At 39.5% G+C, this 21,666-nt stretch overlaps 1 protein-coding gene across 2 annotated transcripts in view; it reads right to left on the bottom strand.

Annotated features, from left to right (window-relative positions):
- The window catches only part of BLMH (bleomycin hydrolase), a gene marked incomplete at its 5' end in the record, with an annotated part of 43,298 nt that overhangs the window by 6,396 nt on the left and 15,236 nt on the right, over positions 1 to 21,666 (bottom strand). For both annotated transcript variants that reach the window (XM_082679553.1, XM_082679554.1), the window contains 5 exons: positions 9,310 to 9,379; positions 12,028 to 12,145; positions 13,948 to 14,015; positions 14,131 to 14,289; positions 15,173 to 15,328. In XM_082679553.1, coding sequence (XP_082535679.1) covers positions 9,310 to 9,379; positions 12,028 to 12,145; positions 13,948 to 14,015; positions 14,131 to 14,289; positions 15,173 to 15,328 — 571 coding nt within the window. The remainder of the gene's footprint in view (positions 1 to 9,309; positions 9,380 to 12,027; positions 12,146 to 13,947; positions 14,016 to 14,130; positions 14,290 to 15,172; positions 15,329 to 21,666) is intronic.

Genomic DNA, 21,666 nt, shown 5'->3' with positions numbered 1-21,666 from the left:
ATACAATAGAAATGAACAGAAATGGGAAACTGAAAGAAGGGGAGGTGAAAGGAGTAGAGAGTGACAGAGATGGAAACAAGATTCCCCTTTTATACTTTTTTGTATTTTGATTTTGGAACAATGTAATTTTATTATTTATTAAAAGAATTATACCTTAGAAAGCAAAATAAAACAAAACACACACAGGGATCTGTAGGGAGCTTAGACTTCAAAATGCAATTTTAGGGCTTCTCTGGTGGCGCAGTGGTTGAGAGTCCGCCTGCTGATGCAGGGGACACGGGTTCGTGCCCCGTGCCGCGGAGCGGCTGGGCTCATGAGCCATGGCCGCTGGGCCTGCTTGTCCGGAGCCTGTGCTCCGCAATGGGAGAGGCCGCAACAGTGAGAGGCTCGCGTACCGAAAAAAAAAAAAAAAAAAAAAAAAAGGCAATTTTACATCCACTATCCTTGTTTTGATTTTAATCCTCACAGCAACACTACAAGGCAGGCGGGGTTGGTATGAGCTGTTTAAAGTCACATAGCCAGTAAGTAAGTAAAGCCCAAACTGAAATCCAGGTCTTAACTTCAAATTCGGTCTTTTCCATGGGGCTCAGCTTCTGCACTCAGGGGGGCAAAGAGAGTGGCAGGTAGTTATGACTTTGGCCAACAGATAACTGCTTAATCTAGCTCCTCATCTAGGCACTGTCTGGAACCAGGTCCCATCTGCTCACACACCCCACATCAAGAGCCATGAGCCCAGGTTTTGCGGGGTCCATTTATGAGGTATTTTGTATCTTTAAATCAAAGAGATGTCATGTGTTCTAAGTGCATTTATTTAGAAGGCTGGAGAACAGGATGGGCTGGACGTTTTTCAAAAAGAAACAAACCCACTACTTATGAGACAGATATCTGGACACTGATCTGAGGAGAAGCTTCTTTTTCCTCCAGAGTATAACACAAATGTCTGGTCTGCAGTTCAAGTTCCTGAACTTTTTGCTGATAAGAGAAGGGATACTCTTACAGCTGGATATTACTTGTAGCCTCTTTCAGAAACAAAGGCTACAGAAGATTCTGTTTCCCTGGTAAGAAGGCAGAATGGAAAATGTGGTTGGGAAAGAGGGTTGTTTTGGTTTGTGGGTTCCATTTTTTTAAACCATCAAACCACAACAAAGTTCAGTCTGCAGAAGTGCACACTTCCTGAGGACGTGCCCTCTGCTAAGGAGTCCAGAAGAAGCCTGTCCACCTCTGGGCTGAGGAGAGAAGGCAGCACACCAACCAGTCTGATTTTTTGTTTCCCTGGACTGTGGGCATGAGCCAGGCAAGTCCGAGATCACACAAAATCCCGCCAGGGTCTCTGATGTTGGACAGGAGGAGAAAACACAACTTGAGGTGTCATCCAAGGGTCTGTTTCCTCACCAAAACTCAACGACTTCTCTCTAACCCCAAACATCATTACTCCTATTTGGTTCAGACAAAGCCTGCTTTCTGATCATTCCTCAAAAGCTCCATTGATGGCAGGCCACATTATTTCTTGGCCCCAGGCCTCGGACTGGCCTGAAGCATGCGCCACAGGTCAAGAGCTACGCTTCTCAGCTCCCCTTTCCTTGGCCTTCCACTTCGCTTCCCAAAAGAGCCACAACCCTAACACCTTTCCTAAAACTCTGCTCACCTTTGAAGAATCACTAAGGAGCCTTCCCTGTTCCAATCACTCACCATCTCTCTCGTAGGTTACCCCCTTTATTATTTTGCACTTGTAATTATAAAAGCAACTTGTTTTTATAATAAATTGCAAACACCATACGGAACAAGATTTACAGCCTCAATGGCCCCAGCTCAATTCCTGGCCTCCCCACTCCCTGTACCTAGCATTTGAAAGAATCAAGTACAAAATGTTCCTGATGTGGCATTAATAGCACAGTTGGGCTTCTACCCTCACCCCTCCTAAAGGTTCCAAAATCTGCCTTAAAGTCCAATCCCAAAGCCTCTCCCACTGACTCATTTTCTGGCTGCCCTGCTGCAGCACTATTTTTTTTTTTTTTTGCGGTACGCGGGCCTCTCACTGTTGTGGCCTCTCCCGTTGCGGAGCACAGGCTCCGGACACGCAGGCTCAGCGGCCATGGCTCACGGGCCCAGCCACTCCGCGTGCCCCAGACCGGGGCACGAACCCGTGTCCCCTGCATCGGCAGGCGGACTCTCAACCACTGCGCCACCAGGGAAGCCCTGCAGCACTATTTACCACCAAGTTCTCGCTGACATCACCTAGTTCCATGACTTCTCCCTAACCCCTCACCCATTTCAACAACCTCAGCTTCAATGTCTTTCTATTGTCTCCCCACTGAGGGGGCTCTACCCGGTTCCCCCTCTTTTGTTGTCATCTGCCTTCTTGGAGAAATCATCCCTTCTCTTGCTTTCCTTGGTCTACTTATCCTATATCTTACAGTCTGAGGAGCACACCATGAATGCCACTTTTGTCCTATCACAGCCCTCTTCAAATCCCCTTCCATGCCCCAGGTGAATAAGTATAAATTCCTCTGAGGGTCAGAGACATACGTTCCACCATGGTCTGTGCACGGTTCCCTGCATCCCATCAATAAATGTGAGGTGATGCTATTGCTAATGGGTTTTCCTGGGCACTAGGTTTACTCGCCTCCACTGCTCTCTTTCATGCAACTAAGCCCACATGACGAGTCATCCATCCAGTAAACTGGTATGCAGTCCAGTGGTCACACGAGGGTCTTGAATTCTTAGAGACCTGACGCTAGAACCATGGGCAAGTTAAGACAGCCCTCTCCCAGAGGGAAGGATTAAAGAGCCTTATGTTCTCACTCTCCTGCTCTCACCTGTCTACAGATAACATTAACAACAGTAACAACAATAGCTAATATTTTCATGCACCTCTTATATGCCTGGCACAGTTCTCACAACAACCCTATGAGGTAGGTACAATTATTAACCCCATTTTACAGATCAGAGAACTAAGGCTTATAAAGGTTAAATACCATGACCAAGGCTACACAGCCAATAGGATGGACTGCCAGGATGTGTTCCCAGGCATCTGGTGCCAGGTTCTGTGCTTAACCTCTATCCTCCTCAAAGCAATACGAACACACCTGGGAGACAATCTGGTGAAAATGACAGATCCTCTCTACAGGAGAAAGCAAATACACACACACAAATCTGTATTAAATGTGAAGAGATTTCTCCCTGAAACCAATGCCTGCTTGCAAGTTAGGAGGAGCCTCTGTTCCATAGTTTGTCCCCCTCTCACAAATGTAGCCCTCTGCTAGTCACACACTTTGATAAGGAAGCAACGGTCAATCTTCCTCTGTTCCACTCACATGAACTATTTTTTAGCTTGAGTCATGCAGGTTCGTTGGTGAATGGAGATGGAGGATGAGGAGTCCCTCTGAAAGAACTCAGATACCCGAATCTGACAGTAGCAGCGCTTTTTCCAAGCCTGGAGAGACATGAAAACCCTGAGGTGACAAAACAAATTTGTATCTTGCTCTTTTACAGGAAATCAGAAGCATCCACTTTTACCTCATATAATTTTCTCTTATTTCTGCAAGTCCAGCTCAATATTGTCTATAATTATATTATCTGTGCTAGAAATCCACTAAATCTCAAACTGATCTGCAAATAACCGGTTATCTTTCATAGGTAATATACATTTTTAGGGAAGCTGCCTGTGTCACATTAAGAAATCTGAATTGCAATCCTCTCTCTGACACTGTGCAACCTGAACAAGTTAAAACCTCTCAGCGTGTTTTCATTTTTTCACATCAAACATGGGTGTTCATATCCTGAGTTACTCTACATGATGCTGTGAGGGAAAAAGAGACAACTACATTAGCAAATGTTGAATTCTTATGAAGCAAGATGTTATGAACTCTATGTCCTGAGTACCTCTGACAGAAATATGGAATATTCATTGAACTTTTTAGAGTTATATAACAGTATACAGTTTGATGGCTATATATAAACTATAGGGTCTCATAAGGAAATTAGTCATTATCCGTGTTACTGACAGAGAAATGTGAAACCATAAGGAGACAAATGACTGCGCAGGATCTATAATCAAGAAAGTAGTAACTGTCTCTCTTGGTTCCACCATATAACGTTATATGAAGGATATGATGAATTTTGTGCCTGGCTTTGGACATACTGTTCCCCAAATCACATGGTGAGGCAATTTAAAGGCCATTCTTTTGGTTTTTAGAAAGCAGCAGAAGTCCAGATGTAATGTGAATCAGCCACATAAGTTTCTTTCCAGATTAATCTCTAACATGCCAAAGCCTCTTTAACTGAAATCATCAAGAGACTCCCTTTTATGAGGAAGTCTGGAAATTTTACTAAAATAAAATCAGGAACAGAAAGGCTTATTTGTAAGGAAAGATAAAGAATGTGAGTTAAAAACAACTTCAAAGTTGAAGCTGAAAAAGGCACAAAAACAATTTGAAAAATGAAAACTAATCTTGGTTCAAAATGAAAATGTAGAGAAACAAACTTTTAAAAGATAAAGGTTTTCCTTCAATGACCATTGCAGAGTTAGAAAATAATATTCCTCCTAACTTTACTAAAAAGTTGTATTATTCAGCATATTAAGAAACTAGACTATAAGCATTAAGAACTATATTATGATAATTCTACCTTCAGAGCTCTAATGTATCAGACTTTAGAACTGGAATATCATCTCATGACTAAGTGAATCAATCATAAAAAGAAGTTCCGTAATAAGACTGGTTCATTAGGGAGACCATCCAAGAATTTAATTTACTGAGTATCAACACTTTTGTTATATGCATGGCAGAATGTTGATAACTATTGAAGCTGGGTTATGGGCACATGGGGACTTCTTAATACTATTCTGTTTGTATATGCCTGAAATTGTCCATGATAAAAAGTTAAAAAAAAAAACAGAAACAAAAACAAAGAACCATTTTATAAAGCAGCATCGACAAAATAATCCTGGGAAATTTTTGGTGGTTACATACAGTTTTTCACTTGCCCAACTCACGATGTGCTAACTCTGGACACAAACCACTCACGAGATGCTCCATCCTCCCCTCCTTGTTCAGATTCCCAGACATAAACAGTGCTCTAAGAGCCCTTTCTCCTGACAGCAGACATTTACTCGTCTCCAGATACTTTATACAAGTTTTATGTCCCCGTAGCCACTAGTTTCTGGTCACCAAGTTCATAATTGATCTGGTATGTCCATGAGTAGACTAGATGTTACTAGAACAGAGAAGCTTGGAGGAAGCACAGTTTAGTGATTAAGAAACAGGCTCTAATGTCAGACTGAATTATAATTCTGGCTCTACCACTTTTTAGTGAGATGACCTGTAGGTTATTTTGGCTTAAAGATTATGCTCTTCTCAGATGAATTTCTGACTAAGAGTAAGAAGCACCAAAGGTTATCACCCCTATTTTAAATTTTTAAACATTTTACAAACTACTTGATTCTAACAAGCCTATCAACTTTTCAAAATGAAAGACAATGTACCAAGTCCCAAGGTCTGTTCCCTCATTCAACTATGAAATCCATTTCTAATGTGATCCATAAACATACAGTCAAGTACTTCAAGAAGTAGGGGAGAAAAGAAAGCCACGTTGGTTGTACACCATCTTAGATATGTATCCGATTTTCAGTCCATCTGACTAAGAATACTAGAATTCTAGAATACTAGAATACTTCCCCAATATGAAGTAACCCAATGGCTTCAATAAGATAAGAATTTATTTCTCCCTTTATGTGTCTAGTGGTCAGAGGTAATATTTGTCCCCTTTAGGAAACAGTCAGGTTATCTGATTCAATTATTAGTCTCATGACCAATGGGAAAGACCAAAGCCAGAACTGGGCAGAGGGAAAAGGCAGCCTGCCCAGGTATCTCTGCTCTGTTCACCTCCAGCTTGTAGTATTATCAACATTGCTTTTTGAGAAACCATCAATCTTAACAAGCAGAAACCCCATAGAGAACAGTAACAAACTGTTAACAATGTTATCTACAGAAACAAAATCCTAGCGATGCTGTTTATGGTTGTCCTGTCTCCTGAAAGAGCATCAAAGAGGTTCTGTCTCAGACATGGCAGCCAATGCCCACCAGGATGACAGACGGGAGGGCCCTGCTGGGGTAAACACACATTGCCCGCATAATAACATACTACGTATTCTCCAAAGGTCAGGCCAAGTGTGCCAATTAAATTAGATCATGTTTTCTTTCCTTCCTTCCTGTTAAGTCAGAAAGAACATTACCAAGAAACACATGAGAATAATTTATTTGGCTTTGAATGAACTATTCGCTACCCCCACTCAGTTCAATTTATCTTTTGGCTCTCTACTGAAATGCTTTACTCTGTATAATCTCAGGCATTTCAGTTATTCAAGAACAACAAAAAAGTTAGTTTAGTCTTAACTAGACAGGTTTCACTAGGAAGGATTACAGGCAGACCACAGGGATCAAGACCCCAGCTCTTGGGACGAAGTGAGAGAGTGGCATGGACATATATACACTACCAAATGTAAAACAGATAGCTAGTGGGAAGCAGCCGCACAGCACAGGGAGATCAGCTCAGGGCTTTGTGACCACCTAGAGGGGTGGGATAGGGAGGGTGGGAAGGAGACACAAGAGGGAGGAGATATAGGGATATATGTATATGTATAGCTGATTCACTTTGTTATACAGCAGAAACTAACACACCACTGTAAAGCAATTATACTCCAATAAAGATGTTAAAAAAAAAAACTAAGAAGGGCGTATCATTGTCATTAAAGTAAATTTTATGAAGTAAAATGGTGATATAATGCAAATGTAAAATGAACACGTGTTAAAGATTTTTATTCAACTCACTACAAGAGTGAACCAGTAAGATAACACAATCAGTTCAAAGAGCCAAAGGACATTTGAAAATGTGTGTGTCTGATATAATTATGTGTGCTTTATAATATAAATGATAAAATTCGTATAATTATGTAAATAATTAAATATTAGACTTCTGGGTTGGAAGCAAAACTGGTTAATGTTTTATAGTGCAATAAGCTATAACCTTTGAACTTAAAAAAAAAAAAAGACCCCAGCTCTCTCAACGTAATAATAGAATGAGTAAGTCAGCAGAAGCAAAACTTTTATTGAGTTAGGAGTAAAGAGGTACAGTTGAATGGAAAAAAATAAATTAGCAAAGTGGCCTAGAATCCTCTTTAAGAGTAGGTATTTAGGTTCAAAGTAATAAAGACAATAACTCACACTACACAGAACACAGAGCTTTTGCCTGACTTTACAAGCGTTTATCCTCTCTTAAATGGGTATCACTACTAACTACAAACTCAGTGACTGTTATAGATAGAAAAATATCTCAGAAACAAGCCAACGGGTCCAGGCTGGTCTAAACAAACCATAACTTTAGTCCTTTTCCTAGACACTAATCTTTATAATAACAAACCATTTACAGGGAGCAAATAAGACCAAAAATGAAACAGAAGCTACAGAGTTTCATCTGAAACAATAGCTTATGTTTTAAAATGTTACAAATACCAAATCCTTCCAATTCAAGACAAGCTTTTCCTTTGCATCCACTTCTTAACCATCATCAACTTAACGGATATAACTGAATTCTGAGTTGTTTGTTTTTAATCTTTTTGCTAGTTTCCTTATACCCACCTCTACCTGATCCCAATGTTTTTGTGTCTTAAAATGAATTTATCTTATAAGAAATCACCAATTAAAAAATATGTTGCACTTTAATTCATAATAGTTAATTTAGCAAGTGCCCCATAATCACAGAACAATAACAGAAATCACAGATGGGGGACACGCAACTACCTGATGATGAACAGATCCACACCAACAGCGCTAATATTCGTTTACATATAATCACTGAGCTGAGTTTCACAGCAGATCCCAGGGATAGTTTGCCAAAATCCACCAATGAGCATTTCATGGGGAGATGAAAAGACTTGAAATGACAGATTAAATGGCCTCTAGGTGTTGGCTATCACCTACTAGCCTGTGCCACTCAATCGCAGCACACTCAAGTCTTGTCAAGGCTCTTCTAAGACAGTAGTTTTCAAATATAAACGACTGAAGCCCCATCTGCTCCCTTCCAAACCTCCACCTTTCACCCGTGGAAATCTTAGAGCTCTAAAGAACTTAGCTGGAAAATCACTTAAACAAAGAGGGAAGCAACAGGTAAAGAGTTGCTGAGATCGCTATTTTGTTTTTCTTGTTTTTCTTTCATTTTGTTTTACTTTTTTTAAAGAAAATTTCTGGCTGATTGCTGCTTGGGTGAGATAGCTGAAGTCTGATTCCAAGTGTCTGGGTCATCTCACTGGATTCCCTACCTATTTCCTTCCAGTCTTCTAACTAGTCTAGAGAGCTGTGGTTTATGTGTCCTTCCTAGCCAGAATCCACTGGCTAAAAGTAAGAAATATGGACTCTGGGAAACAGCTGCTACAAGATGTGACCAGCGCATAACACACAAGCAAATACATGCTGACATGCATAATATTCTCTGGTAGTTGCCACTTTTTGGTTTGAAACTCTAAAAATTAAAGCATAACAATACCTTAAAAGGCTTTTATCTACTAAATCTATTATGAAAAACAGTCTTAAGAAATATGGTCTCTAAGATTTGCAAGAATATACCCTTAACAGTTAATCAATGGTGATCGCTGGGTAGCAGGATTATTAGAGATTTTTTTCCCCTCTTTTGGCTTATCTGTAGTTTTTATTTTTCTACAATTCATATACTACCTGTGGTTTTTCTTTAAGCCTAATTACTATAATTTACTTACGACTCCTGCCTGCGTTTTGATTGTCAGAATAAAACCATCTAAATGGTAACCACAGCATTTAGACTTCACAACTTTAGACTTCACAACTTCTCATGAGTCTCCAATACATGCCTAAAGTTTCTTGCCAATCCCATTCTCCCACTAGAAAGCTTCTGATTATTCTAGAGTTAGTGCAGTAAATGAAAATGCACCAAACTCCATAGAGCAAGTGTCCTGGCAAAGGGCACTCAAACTTCTTACTGGCCAAGTGATTCTGGTACGAAGGTCTACTAGGGTCAGCACGGTTTGGAACAAATGCCAGCACATACTGATCTCAGAGCCAACCAGGGAGCTCAGGCCTACCATGCTGGGCATAGGGATCCTGGGGGCAAACGAGATCCTCAGATTTTTCTCCAGAATAGTCTAGCTAATAATCTAGCTAATGGGACCAATTACTGAAAAATAAAAATGATCCACACTAGGGCAGCTTTTTCTTCACATTAGGAGGCAGAGAGTAGAGCACACCTAGTCACTCTGAGTTAGTATTACCAGATTAAGCTTACCTTTGTGGCCATGGTCTTCACCCCACGAATTTTCCACTCTCCATTTCACGAAAGCACCCTCCTGATCATCCTGCAAAAGAGTGGATGACAGTGTGTAGTCTGAAACTAGATCCGTCCTGATGAGATGTCATGTAATTTTAGCTCTTATTCAGCCACTCAGAAGAAAGAGCCTTCTCTATACAGCAATGATATACATGACCAGGGCCGTATATCTTCCACTATAACCAAAGGGATACTCTAATAGAAGTGGAGTTTGAATATCTTGGGGTGAAAATGCAATAAACCCAGCAAAGCGATAAATACTATTTTCTTCTTTACATTCTATTGTATACAGAAAATTAGCACATTAAAATGCCTCTTGGCTAAGAAAAACAAAATATTAAATTACTGAAAGCAGTGAACACCATCTGAAGCCACAGACTCTTGCTTTTAATTAATCAGCATTCTTTGCAGAGGTATCCCACTGTATTTATTTTAGAAATGATTCTAAGACCTAGTCAAGAGTTTAAAAAAGAAAACAAACACATTCTCATCAATACAGCCTACTTTTCTTTCTTAGGGGAACCGAGTAATGACACTCTCCTATGTGTTCTTTTATTGATTCAGTTACACAAATATTGAATTTAATACAACAGAGGTTGAATGGCAAACCAAACACTATTTTCATAAAACAAAACCCAGGCAGTTCCGTTCTCCTTCTATCTTCATTAATAAAATAAGCTCAATTTTCATCTTCTTAAAGGGACAACGATACTCATCATGATAACCTTCATTTATACTCTTTATTACAGTGACACAGAGAGGGATAAGAAGGCTGCACTTGGGAAAAGACTGTTCTCTCTCATGTTTACCCAGGGCATTGGCTGATGTCAAAACAACTTAAATCTTGGTAGCATGAGAAGAGAGCTGGCTCCTGAATTATCTCCTAATGATTTCATCTGTCAACTCCCACCTGCATAAAACTGCACGAGTCTCATCTACATGGGATTTGATTTTACTCCTGAGAGTTTTCTTGAATCTCAGCAATTTTCAGTCTCAGAAATAGCCAACAATCAAACCCACAAGTTTCAAACACCCTTATCTATACTACCTACCCCTTAATCTTAGCCCCAGGTACCTTTAAAACCACATCAATAAACTATACATTCTGGGGCTAGCTTATTAAATGTTTTGGTTTTCTACTCCCTGCATTATAGTCCATCTTTACTTTCCTTTTAAATATAACTGTTAGAATCTATATCACCTAAAGTCATTTATTATAGTAAGTTTCAAAATGTTTCTTCTTTCCTTTGCCAATGAATTCCTGCATGACCTAGATCAAGCCATGTCATCTACAAATATAGAATAATATCTGGACCTCCCTCAGAGGGATTCCAAGAAACCCGAAACAAGAAAGAATATCCCAGAATACTTACTAGCATTTATCTCTGCATTATCATTCAAATGCAGTGCAAACTAGTTATGCAGTGGTCAAAAACTCAAAGTAGAAGGAAGAGAAAAATCTCAATATAAAATTCCAGTTATGATAGTATCGATTCTGCTTTATAATATTTACAGGTAATGTAGCTCCATTTCCCAGAGGGGAAAAAAAAAGCACATTAATAAACCATGCCAATGAAAGAATGGAAGTTCCAGAGAAAATGACATGGAGTATGTATGATTTTTATTTCTGAAAAACAGGAATACTCTACAATAGAGATGGAAAATGATAAAACCCAAAACTCTCTTGGAAATTACAAGGTTTTTAGTTTGTTTTCCTTTTTAATAATCCTCTGAATAGTTTAAAAGTTTAACTTTAAGGAGCTTTAGTTATAAATCCACTGAATTTTACAATATAGGAGGTCCAAACATAAATATGAACCACTTAATAATATTTTATTCTAAGTATTTTAGTAGTATTTTATTCTAGTTTATTTACTATAGAATTTTATTTCATTATTTACAGTATTTTATGAGAAGTTCCTTCTAATATTTTGCTTCTAAGGTCAAGGTAGTTATTCTGTGACTTTCTTTCCAATTAGGCTAGGAAAAGAACACTTCTGCTTGCAGTGGTAAAGAACTAAAGTATTTTGAAGTCTTCTCTTCTTTATGATCCCTGAGCACAGGAGTAAATATCTATTCTACAGCCTAGAAATGGGAAGGCTTATTTGTGAAATAAAACTGCAGTTGTTTCCAACACTGTGTCTTAGAAACAGTGATATTACTAGTCAGAGTATTTCATAGGAAATTCAACATACTTTTTACATCCAATTTCCTGAAGCTCTGCATAAATCCAGTAATGGGCATGGAGTCTACAAATTACTGTTATTGACATTTTACTGCAGAAGAATCTGAATGACAAATGAAAGGAAGGTGAGTCTGAACATAAGTCATCAAGATATGAACACTTTCAGGGTACATTTTAATTCCTTATTAAACTGAAGTTATCCTCTCCCAAGTTCCCTTGCTGACCTCTTTTCACACCAGGAATTTCCAAAGTTACAGAAAAGCAGTTACTTCCTTACTCCCTGCTGACACAAATTCTGCTCCTCATGGAAAGTTTCTATTTTTATTACTTCTGAGCATCCAGCCAAACCCCAAGTGAGGCAGGTACAATGTCTTGCTAACTTTTAACAGAAATCATATACACTATGAAGAAGCTCTGCTGGAATAAACGGTCTGCAGGAGCATGTAGATCCATCTATGCAAACACTGGAGTGGGCACGCTGAGGGTCATACCTTTTCTGAGACAGCAGTGAAGGTCATGGCGTGGGTCATAAGTGACTCACCAAAAGTCAGCCTCTCAGCTTTATTCATGTTCTTCATGGAGACACCAAACACTAACTCATGGTCATAGCTGTAAAAGAGAACAATAGCACAGAATATACAGAGTACAATCATGGGGGATAATTGGCTTCTGGTTGTAAAAGGATCATAGAAGAACCTGAAGGGGCTTTGCAGCTCCAGATATATCTGGGCTGTAGCTCTTTGCAGAACGTGGTACATGCAAAATTTAGTCTCTTAATGGGATTCCATTCTCTCTGTGTCACAAGAGTACTCAGAAAAATACAAAGTTATTAAACATAAATTCCCCAAATCAAAAAGCTGACAAGATAAGCCTGCATTGTCATTTTGGCAAGAAAACTTAAAAGTTTCTGAAGTAATTTCTTTCAAAAATGCTCTCTTTTGAGACGGCAGAAGCACTCAGTTTCTGAATTCATTTAGACCACTGCTAACTGTGAAATTTAAATAAATAGTGTCAAAATATTGGAGAATATTTTCAAAGTTTAAAAAACCTCATGAATTCTCTCTTTTAGCAGATTTCCTTTCTCCTGTTGTTAACTGTCAAGATATTTACTCAATTTCCTACGAGTAATAATTACTTACAAGTAACACTAAAGTGATATATTTTAACAGTCAAGGAAGTTGAATGATTCAGTTCACAAATCAATCTTCATTGTCATAAACAAACAGGAGGAATGCTTTAAAGTATGTATGCATATTAGTCCTAGTTGTCATAAAGACAAAATACATAAGGTATCAAAGCAATAGAAGTAGTTAAGAAGGCTCAAATAGCAAACAAGAGATCTGGAAAACCTTTAATTATAACCCCAAACGCACTAAGCAGATTTACACAGTAATCAGTTACTATTATTTTTATAACCTTTCGTAATCCAACTTTTTTTTTCTTTTTTTTGGCTGCGTTGGGTTTTCATTGCTGCGTGCAGGCTTTCTCTAGTTGTGGCGAGCTGGGGCTACTCTTCATTGTGGTGCGCGGGCTTTTCGTTGCAGTGGCCTCTCTTGTTGCGGAGCACGGGCTCTAGGCACGCGGGATTCAGCAGTTGTGGCACACGGGCTTAGTTGCTCTGTGGCATGTGGGATCTTCCCGGACCAGGGATCGAACCTGTGTCCCTGGCATTGGCAGGTGGATTCTTAACCACTGTGCCACTAGGGAAGTCCCAGTAATCCAACTTTTAAGTTGCCTTTTTTAAAAAAAATATTTATTTATTTGGCTGCACCAGGTCTTAGTTGCGGTACACAGGATCTTCATTGCCTCATGCAGGATCTTTAGTTGTAGCATGTGGGATCTTTTAGTTGCATCATGTGAACTCTTAGCTGCAGCATGTGGGATATAGTTCCCTGACCAGGGATTGAACCCGGGCCCCCTGCATTGGGAGTGTGGAGTCTTAGCCACTGGACCACCCATGGAAGTCCCTTAAGTTGTCTTTTAAAAAGTAATTATTGTACAAAAATAAAGACAAAAAGTATGTGGTATCTTTGATAAATACTTGGTATCAAATACTTGGCATCACATTGATTGTATCTTTTACAATATTACTTTGAGTGTTACATTATTTTTTTTTTATATCAAAATAAATTTTTTTTTAAGTGTCTTTCTCATGTAGGATGACTTTTTAGGAACATCCAACAATTTCAACTCAGATATGAAGAACGATCTTGACTTCCCAGGTTAGAGCATATAAATATGTGGAGTTTCTGCTGTGAATCCTCAAACTCTACAAAATAGAAAGAAACAGACCCACCCTCAGGCCAACCTTAATCTTTGAGTGAACCTGAGCTGAGTCACTTCGTACCAAGAATGCACTCCAACAGTCACAACCCACAAATGATTTTCTGTTTTAAATTTCTTGCACTCACACATTCATGTCACTGAGGCCCAACTTGCCACTGAAGTGTTTTCCAACATCACAGCCAAACCATACAGCCTAGAAATAGAGGAAAGAAGAAGAAAGAAGTCAACATAAGTTCTTCCTATTACACCAAAAAAGTTGGAAGAAAAGGTTTTAACCCCTATGCAGAAGACAAAGAAACAATACCAACCTCTCCATCTTTGATGGAGGCAGCAACCATCTTTTTCAATAAGTCAATGGGCTGGTTGTTATATAGAGTTTTCCTCCCTCCAACCATGTTGCTTAAGTAGTCCACCGTGTAAAGTTTGCTGTACTTGTGGTGGGGCCGAGGGTCATTCACTAAACAAATCTATTGAGATCAAGAACATGTTGATTAGAACATAAAACCCGGAGTGTCAAGCAAGATGCAGACCTCTCCTTTAAGTTCATATATTTGTTATCAAGCTTAGCGCCTCTGCCTACAAGAACAAGCATTACACATTGTTAAATGAGAAACAAAAGGTGGCAAGGTCATGTGAGAGAGGTCCCTGTATATTCTAATAGTATAAGGGACATATTTGGGAGTTGCAACAACCTGTTTCTCCTACTGGCAGGAATCACCCCAAAACTAATTCTGCAGAATTGTGTGCACTGAGTAAGGCAAGATGGCAATTCACGAGTCCATCACTACAAGACCTCTGCTCTCAAGTTACCAGAAAGGCTCAACATCTGGCAGTACCACAATTGAGTTGGGACTCCAATCATAAAACAACGCCATGTGCTTTTAAGACGGTCAAGATGCCAATGAAGAAGGGGCTCTAGTCATCTTGCTAGGCAGGTGGAGAAGCCCTGAAGTGAGCGGGAAAAACGAGGATGGGACACTGCTCCCTTCTGCAAGAGAGTCCCGAGAGGGGCCCACAGTAGAGTGATGCTCTGAACCCACGGTAAGAAACACTCAGTATACTTTTATTGTCTTCGCACCTGAGAATGACTCAGGGCCCAAATCAGGGGAGCATATGGGAATTAAACTGACTGCTGGCCCATAGTTAGAAAAATCTCTGAAGAGGAGCACTGGGGATGCTAATATGACCAACTGAATTGGTACATAAAATACCTCAGAGGAAGGAGGAAAAATTGTGTTTAGTGTCTAGTTTGATGACCATGCATGGTAACCCAGGAATCGTGTATTCTTTCTTGTAGTCAACAGGCATTTGAAAGTAAACAGCCAGTGGCTGCCAGTGCCAGTCTCCAACCTTATCTTCCATATTGAAGAGTGGCTTGACATGTTCCTTGTAAAACTTCAAGGGTGTTATGGGGCCAATCTTCTGATAGTTTTTATCTTTGTCTCGATACTCCCAGGTAAACGTCTCTGGTGGATTACCCAAACAGATGCACACCACTCTGAATATCTGGAAAAAAGGAGGACAGATGAGCGATGGCTAGGGAGAAGCAGTATTTTTTACCTCTTCATTTTCTTCTAGCTTCGGAAACACAAGAAATCAGTGGCTAAGTTCAAGCCAGAAATTTCACAGGAAATCTAATATTGCTCCAAAAATTGGAAATCTAATATTGCTCCAAAAATTGCTCCAAAAAAGGATTTGATATCAGCTAACTTCTGAGTTCTTAAATAAACACTGTGAACAATACAATTCTGAAATGTTAATATTTAGTGCTTAGTATTTGCCCTGCAAGTTAAACTTCCTTAGCCAAGAAATCACTCACTACTGATACACAACAAGACCTGGGTTGCTGCTCTGCTGATTGTATTTCTTATTTTTTTTAATTTTTTTTTTTCGGTACGCGGGCCTCTCACGTTACGGAGCACAGGCTCCGACGTGCAGGTTCAGTGGCCATGGCTCACGGGCCCAGCCGCTCCGCGGCATGTGGGATCTTCCCGGACCGGGGCACAAACCTGCGTCCCCTGCATCGGCAGGCGGACTCTCAACCACTGCGCCACCAGGGAAGCCCTGCTGATTATATTTCAAGTAACAAATAATTATATACATTTTATGGATTTCCTTCCCTTTATGCTTCTAGGTTTTGCTTTGATTGTGACAGGGGTCTCTACTCACAGAAAAGTCATTAACTTTTTGGTGGAGCTTAGATGACAATGTCTATTAAAATTATTATTAGAACAAGACTAAATTTAGTAGTAAGGTACCAGTTTTTGGGTTGTGAGACCTAAACATACTATCCAATGATGTCATAAAACCTTCAATTAGCATTATTACAATCCAAGGATATTTCAATATTTTATATTATTTTCATCTTATAGAAAGACAAAAATAGAAGTATAGAGACATACCTTCCTCTTCTGTATCGAATTTGCTTTATCTTTTAAAAAATACACACTACGATCTGCTTCTTCTTTCTCCACCCCAGGCACCACCCTAATCCAATCTTATTACCTGTATTATTTGCTCCATACATTTGTATTGATATACTCCAATACAGTCAAAAGAAACGGATCCTGTATTTATTAAGTGTGACTATTTTGTGCTAGATACTATATATCTGCTAGGTTAACTTAATTCTCACAGAACTCTCTCAAGGCATAATTTCCCCTCCTTTTTCTTTTCTTCCCCCAAAAGAGATTGAGACTCAAAGAAACTAAGTAACCTACTTAAGATCACATAGCTAGTAACTGGCAGAACCATGGTCTAAACTGACGTCACACACTGTCCAAAAAAAAAAAGTATTGCTCCATTGGTACAGGGTTTAAAACAAAAAAGGGAACATTTATTGACTGTTTTCTGTGCTGTACTACAATTTTTAAATATCGTATCTCTCAATCCTCTAAAAAAAATGGTAGGTATTGTTCACATTTTACAGATAAGGAAACCAAGGCTCAGGGAAATAAACAGCTTGACTGAAGTCCTAAAGCCAGTAAATCGCAAAATTAGGATTTGAACCCAGGTCTGACCTCAGCACTATTTCTATAACACCATGAATTAAGCATTTATCGTTTACTGTAACTTTCTGAGTTTCCTATAACCTGTCTCTTACAAAAGGTCATAAACTTCTCAAGGATAAGGACCAGGTCATGGATATTTTGTATCTCCTATAGCATCTAGCACTATATCAGACCTAGATATGATAAATGATGTGAACACTGTTCCACTCTCCACCACAGGATGAATAATTTCAGAAGTACCACCCTTTCTTCAAGTCACTTCTTTGTTGAAGATTCAATAATGCTTTCCTATTACCTCCCATAACAAATCTAAACTCCATGACCTGATCTACTTGTCTTCTTTTTTTTACTTCGGCATAACATACATTCAACAGGTATGCAAAGTGCACTAATCTTACATATACAGCTCAGTTCAATTTTTTACATAGGTATACACCCATGTAACCACCATTCAAATCAATATACAGAATATTTCCAGGGTCCCAAAGGTTCCCTAGCTCCCTTCTAATCAATAACCACACCTTCCCCAAGGTAAGCATCATTTTTTTTGTTTAAGCATCATTTTGGCTTATATAACCACTGATTATTTTTGCCTATTCTTTAATTTCATATAAATGGAATCACACAGCATATTCTTTGCTGTGTATGGTAACCTTTGTTGACATAATGCCTGTAAGATTCACTCATGGTGCTGTGGGTATCACTAATTTGTCTTTACTGCTGTGTAAATATATTATAATTTATTCACTTGTGTTGGTGGACATGTGAGTTGTTTTCAGTGTAGGGTTATCTATAAAGCAGCTAAGAATATTTTTATCCAAACGGTTTTCCAGGGGCTTGAAGGAATTTACATACTCTCCAGCAAAGGAAGGGAGTTCCAGTGGTTCTAACAATACATTCTTGCCGAGCCTGGCACTGTATTTTTAATTTTAGCCATTTTGGTGGGTAAGTAGTGGTATCCCCAATGTGGCTTTAGCCTGCATTTCTCTGATGAACACGGCTGGATTTTAAAGGCTCTCTGTAACTTCACCCAACCTTATTTCCCATCATGGAGCCTGCTCACCCGTCAGGCCTGTCTATGTCTCTCCTTACTGTCCACTCAATGCACTCAGCTCGTTGTCACCTTCATAACTTTACTGTCTCTTCTGTTCCTCAAAACCCAATCCTACTCGCATGCTATAAAACTCAGTGCAGGGAATTCCCTGGCGGTTCAGTGGCTAAGACTCCACACTTTCACTGCCGAGGGCCCGAGTTCAATCCCTGGTCAGAGGACTAAGACCCCGCAAGCCATGTGGCACAGCCAAAAAACAAAAATTAAAAAAAAAAAAAAAAAGCTCAGTGCAGGACGACCCTTTTCCAGAAAGTTTTCACTAATTAAATTTTTATGTCAGAAGTATTCAGAGAAGGGAGAAATTAGTGTGAGCTAGAAAAATTAACATTTGATTCCATAGTGTTATTTGTGTTTCTCTACTGTCTCCCCTGCTAGACTTAATCTATCAGGGACAGAAACTAGACCTTAGACGTATCCCAACAAACACTAGAAGAACCACATTAAAAACAGTTTTCTTAAATTGAAAGTTCTTCTCCAGTGACTGGTGTAAAACTTAAATTTAGGAGTTCAAACTGGGCAGACCCTAAAAGCAGAACAAAAGGGAAGGCTTAGAGAATAAAACAAAGCTATAGCCTGTAAGAAATAAACCTTTCCTTCCCCTCCTCTCCTTGGACCCCAACTCTGGAGAACTCTGCTGTCCTTAACCTGATAGACCCCACCCTCTTCCCTCACTTTACCCTCCACTCCCTTCAGAAATGTTGGCTCCTGCCTCTGCTCTAGAAAGCATCACCAGAGAATGATCTATGACGGCCTGATTTCTTAATACGCCCAACCCCACCACTTTCAGCCAGAAAGACCACTTAAGGAGCTTAGTTTTTGACACTCCTTAGCTGTACATTAGTAGTTGTTTTGAGTAGCCAGGACTTCTCCCGACTGACCTTTAGGTAAATTCATTAGATACCCCAGTCCCTATCGGGCTTTAGGGAACACACGTCCAAGATCCCCCAATTCTAAATCAGCATCCATATGTTATCATCAGCCACTGAAATTGTATTTATTTCTCTTCATCATCTCCAGTGCATTCATTCTAGGCCTCAAAAAGCCTTGGGACAGACTGGAACCTGATACCAAGACTCAAACTTATTCTCTGAACCAAAGCTAGAAAACTAGATGTAGGCCTGCCTATGACATCAGGCCTATAATTAAGGATAAAAAGACTCTTAATTCATGTGTTATTTTGGAAGACAGAGCCTGACTCTACCATCTTAACAGAAACAGATTAGCCTACAGATGAAGTTATGTTTGCCTTTCATTTTATGTTTTGTTTCCCAAGAGAGAATCTTCCTTTACTAGGATTTACTTTGTGTTTTATAAGCCTGAACAGCTGCTCCTTAAACCACCTCTCTCTCTTTTTTTTTTTTTTTTGCGGTACGCGGGCCTCTCACCGCTGTGGCCTCTCCCGTTGTGGAGCACAGGCTCCGGACGCACAGGCTCAGCGGCCATGGCTCACGGGCCCAGCCGCTCCGCGGCATGTGGGATCTTCCCGGACCAGGGCACGAACCCGTGTCCCCTGCATCGGCAGGCGGACTCTCAACCACTGCGCCACCAGGGAAGCCCCACCTCTCTTCTAATGTTGTATCATTCTCAGGTTGGTTTCTAGTACAGAAAAGCAGCAGGAGGGCATCACATTAGCAACTGTAATTGAGCTAATCTAGCCATGGACTAATGAGCTCTGTCTGGGATTCATAAGGACCAGAGAGTCGTTTTGTATTTGCTCAGCACCAAGGCCACAAATGGCACCTTTCATCATGAGGACACTGCCACCGGTAACTAAACACAATGACAGTGAAAGTATATAATCAGAACATGTTTAAATAAGGAAGGTTTTATAGACTTAAATGATGTGTATTTTTAACTAGTAATCATTGTCACATGTGTATGAACATTTTATATGGGGTCATCTTGATTAATTCTCAGTCACCCAAGGGTGGTTTATCCAGTTCAGTTAGGCTCTGGCCAAAAAAAGGAGGCTAGGGCTAGGCCTAATGAAGATTTAAGACAACTAAGTGAATTTCTGTTTACTTTTAAACACATTCTAAATATAAATGAGTGTTTTACACTATAATTTACATATACCTCATTATGCATTTGACTCCCTATCTAAAGTAAAAAGTGTTAAATCATTCCTTCCTTCTCCCCAAAAATGCATTAAAGGAAACCTGCATTTTAGTTATCTAAATGAATTCTATGATTAATCTTTTTGGAATACAAATACTTATGCCCTACTGCATATGATTTATAAATCTGGAGTTTTATCAAAGGTACACATAAGGCATGAATGAGGATAAGGGTGACATCTCTTTCTCTTGGATTTTAGTAAAACTGTAATTTGAGACATGTTGCTTTGTTTACCATGACTATAATTATCCAAAGCCATTCAGATTCAAGTCAGTTTATAACACTTTGGAAGGAATATTTGGCTCCATGTCAACTAACAATAGTTAAACAAACTCTAATTTTTAAAAACTCTCCAAAGTATAGTCTCCAGGGCCCTTGCTGATACTACATTTCTTGATAAGAGACTCTGCTGTTCTGAAATAATATTCCCGGTTCCCAAAGTACAAAGCTGGCAGTGAGCTTTGGATATCTGAGTCTGCTCTCTGGTGGGCAACTTGGGAGTGTCACCTGTTTCTCACAAGATGCACTTGGTATTCAGGACAAAAAAAGATACTGGACACTGAACACAAGTCATTATGCAGAACTGAATACTGGTAGATAATAAAACCAGGAAAGGGAATGGAAAAAAGAAAAAGGACACAGAAAGCATGAAATACAGGACATAGGGAAAGAATGTGTAACCCCAATTTAAAGACAAATGATGTGGGATGGAGTCAATTCCTATACCCATGGCTAAACTGGAGACAGGCATCAAGTGAGAGGAGGAAGGCAGGATGCAATAGTTGAGAGTCAGTCATGAATACTTAGAAGGGTGAGAGTTGAAAGCCAGCTACAGGCAGATGCAGAATGGAGGAAACTGTAATAATTAGAAATGTTAGAATGGGAAGGTAGTGCAATGGTAACAACCAAGCTACCTGAAATGGAGCAAAATTGGTAAAGCTAAAAGATTTCAGTGCTTGGAATGATTACTGCAGAAGTGACAGAATATTAGAATCTTCATTTGTATTTACAATACTGTATTGCCTAGTAAAGTCTAAAGCACTGTAGAAATATTACTTACTTCTATTGTTATAAAAACACAAAGCTACAGTGCCATTAAGAAATCACCTACTCTGACTTTTTAGTTTCACTGATGGAGAAATTAGGCTCATAGGTAAAATGACCTATTGATCACAGAATAGAATGACTGCAAGGACACATAAGTGGTCAAAGAATATAGCTGAACTTTGAAGAAAGTTCAGTGCTAATGGTAAATGAACCAGTTACAAGAGGGAAGGAGTAGAGACCTTAGTGACTGCTGATAATGCAGAGAAAGGAGAGAGAAGACAGCTCTCTACTGCTTTCTGGTGGGGAATGAAAGAAAGGCAAGGATCTGTTTTAAAAACAAAAATCTTACCTGTGCCTGCAAAAGCAGGCAGAGAAGGAGATACTTTCTGGGGGCACCAAATATATTTTCAGGCAGGGAAAGACATAAAAAGGTACACTTAAGGGGTATGTGCCCTTCTGTGATGTTAAGGAAAATGAGGTCATACAGATGGTAACTAAGAGTCAAATGATCATCTTGAGACTCCTTCTAGAGTGGTGGCTGAATCAAAGAAATAGAT

The sequence above is a fragment of the Grampus griseus genome, assembly GCF_964374135.1.
Source record: "Grampus griseus genome assembly, chromosome: 20".
NCBI classification, from domain to species: Eukaryota; Metazoa; Chordata; class Mammalia; order Artiodactyla; family Delphinidae; genus Grampus; species Grampus griseus.
This window is presented reverse-complemented; position numbering and strand designations above follow the sequence as displayed.